Source organism: Numida meleagris, unplaced genomic scaffold, assembly GCF_002078875.1.
Source record: "Numida meleagris isolate 19003 breed g44 Domestic line unplaced genomic scaffold, NumMel1.0 unplaced_Scaffold1191, whole genome shotgun sequence".
In the NCBI taxonomy this organism is placed as follows: Eukaryota; Metazoa; Chordata; class Aves; order Galliformes; family Numididae; genus Numida; species Numida meleagris.
Genome location: NW_018362978.1, coordinates 1 through 1,850, shown reverse-complemented (window position 1 = coordinate 1,850; position 1,850 = coordinate 1). Strand labels below are relative to the sequence as shown.

At 67.1% G+C, this 1,850-nt stretch overlaps 1 protein-coding gene across 1 annotated transcript in view; it reads left to right on the top strand.

Moving 5' to 3' along the window:
- MAP2K7 (mitogen-activated protein kinase kinase 7) overlaps nucleotides 1-831 on the top strand; it is a gene marked incomplete at its 5' end in the record, with an annotated part of 5,726 nt that extends 4,895 nt beyond the window's left edge. Inside the window, one exon of the mRNA XM_021381802.1 lies at nucleotides 5-831. Coding sequence (XP_021237477.1) covers nucleotides 5-139 — 135 coding nt within the window. The remainder of the gene's footprint in view (nucleotides 1-4) is intronic.
- Between the last annotated feature and the right edge of the window lie 1,019 nt (nucleotides 832-1,850).

Here is a 1,850-nt window from a genome sequence, read left to right as displayed (position 1 = left end):
GGAGCACAACTTCATCAAACGCTACGAGACGCTGGAGGTGGACGTGGCCTCGTGGTTCAAGGACGTCATGGCCCGCACAGAGTCCCCGCGCAGCGCCGGCGGCCTCAGCCAGCACCACCTGGCCTTCTTCACCAGGTAGCACCCGGCCCCGCGCCCGTGGCACCCACCCGTGGCACCCACCCGTGACGGCAGCCCCGTGTCACCGCGTGTCCCGGTACGTCACCGCGTGCCACCCCCCCCCCACGGCCACGGCGCGGCCCGGGACGTCTCGCCGTGTCCCCGGCCCGGCCCAGTAGCTCCCAGTTCCTCCGGCGTGGGCTGGAGCGTTGTGGCGCGTCCTGGTGCGTCCCAGTACATCCCAGTGTGTCCCAGTACATCCCAGTACATCCCGGCCCATCCCAGTATGTCCCAGTACATCCCAGTGTGTCCGGATGTGGCCTGGCACATCACGTCCTCGTGTGTCCCGTCCCATCCCAGTGTGTCCCAGTACATCCCAGTGTGTCCCAGCGCAACCCAGCGCATCACGGGCTGCTGTGTCCCAGTACGTCCCGGCCCATCCCAGTATGTCCCAGTACATCCCAGTGTGTCTCAGTGCGACCCAGCGCATCCCATCCCTCTGTGTCCCAGTTGGTCCCGTCCCATCCCAGTGTGTCCCAGTACCTCCCAGTGTGTCCCAGTACCTCCCAGTGTGTCCTGACGCAGCCTGGCACTCGTGCCCTCACGTGTCCCCCCCCCTCCCACGCTGAGTGACACCAGGACAGGGGGACACCCACGTCCCCAGCAGGGCGACACGTGCCTCAGTTTCCCCACTGTCCCCGTCCCCGAGTGGGGGGCAGATGGGGACGGGACGCGGCGGGGGGACACCAGCACGGGCACAGCACCAAGTGTGACACGGGGACGTGACACGAGGATGTGACACGGGGACGTGACACGAGGATGTGACACGGGGACGTGACACGGGGACCCGGCTCGGGATGTGGCACGCCGGGATGTGACACCGCCACGCAGAGCTGCCGCTGTGACATGGGGATGTGACACGGGGACACGATGCGGGCACGGCTCGGGGACGTGGCACACGGACGTGGCACGGGGACACGAGGAGATGTGACGTTGGCACGGGGACGCGGCACCGAGGGACGGTGGCGGTGACCCCAGGTGGGGGGGGGGACACGGCCCGGAGAGGTGACGTGGGGACGGCGCAGAGATGGCAGTGGGATGTGACAGAGGGACGTGACACGGCGAGAGGCGGCACGGGGACGTGGCACGGGGACGCGGCGCAGAGATGGCACCGGGACGAGAGGTGGCACTGGGACGAGAGGTGGCACCGGGACGTGACACGGGGCAGAGATGGCAGCGGGACGTGAGAGAGGGACGCGGCACGGCGCGGGAGGTGGCACCGGGACGTGACACGGGGACGTGACACGGGGACGTGACACGGGGACGCAGCGCACGGAGGTGGCACTGGGGTGCGAGCTGAGCTGGGGCACGGCGCCGAGGAGCGACACGAGGACGTGACACGGGGAGGTGGCCTTGGGGATAGGACACGAGGGACGTGGCACGGCGGGATGTGACGTGGGACGGAGGTGGCCCTGCGGTGACAGCCGGGGACGCGGGGCCACGCAGTGACAATCAGCGGTGGCGGTGTCCCCTCCCCCTCCCCCCCCCTTTTGGCGCGTCCCCGTGTCCCCGCAGCACGTGCAGTTTTAGTGCATTGTGGGCGCGGGGCAGCGGCTCCGCCTCGTTATCCTTGTTATTAATTATTATTATTATTATTATTATTGTTATTATTATTATTATTATAAATGCGCATGTGGAACCTGAGGGGCTGTGGGTGTCATCCCTTGGGGGGG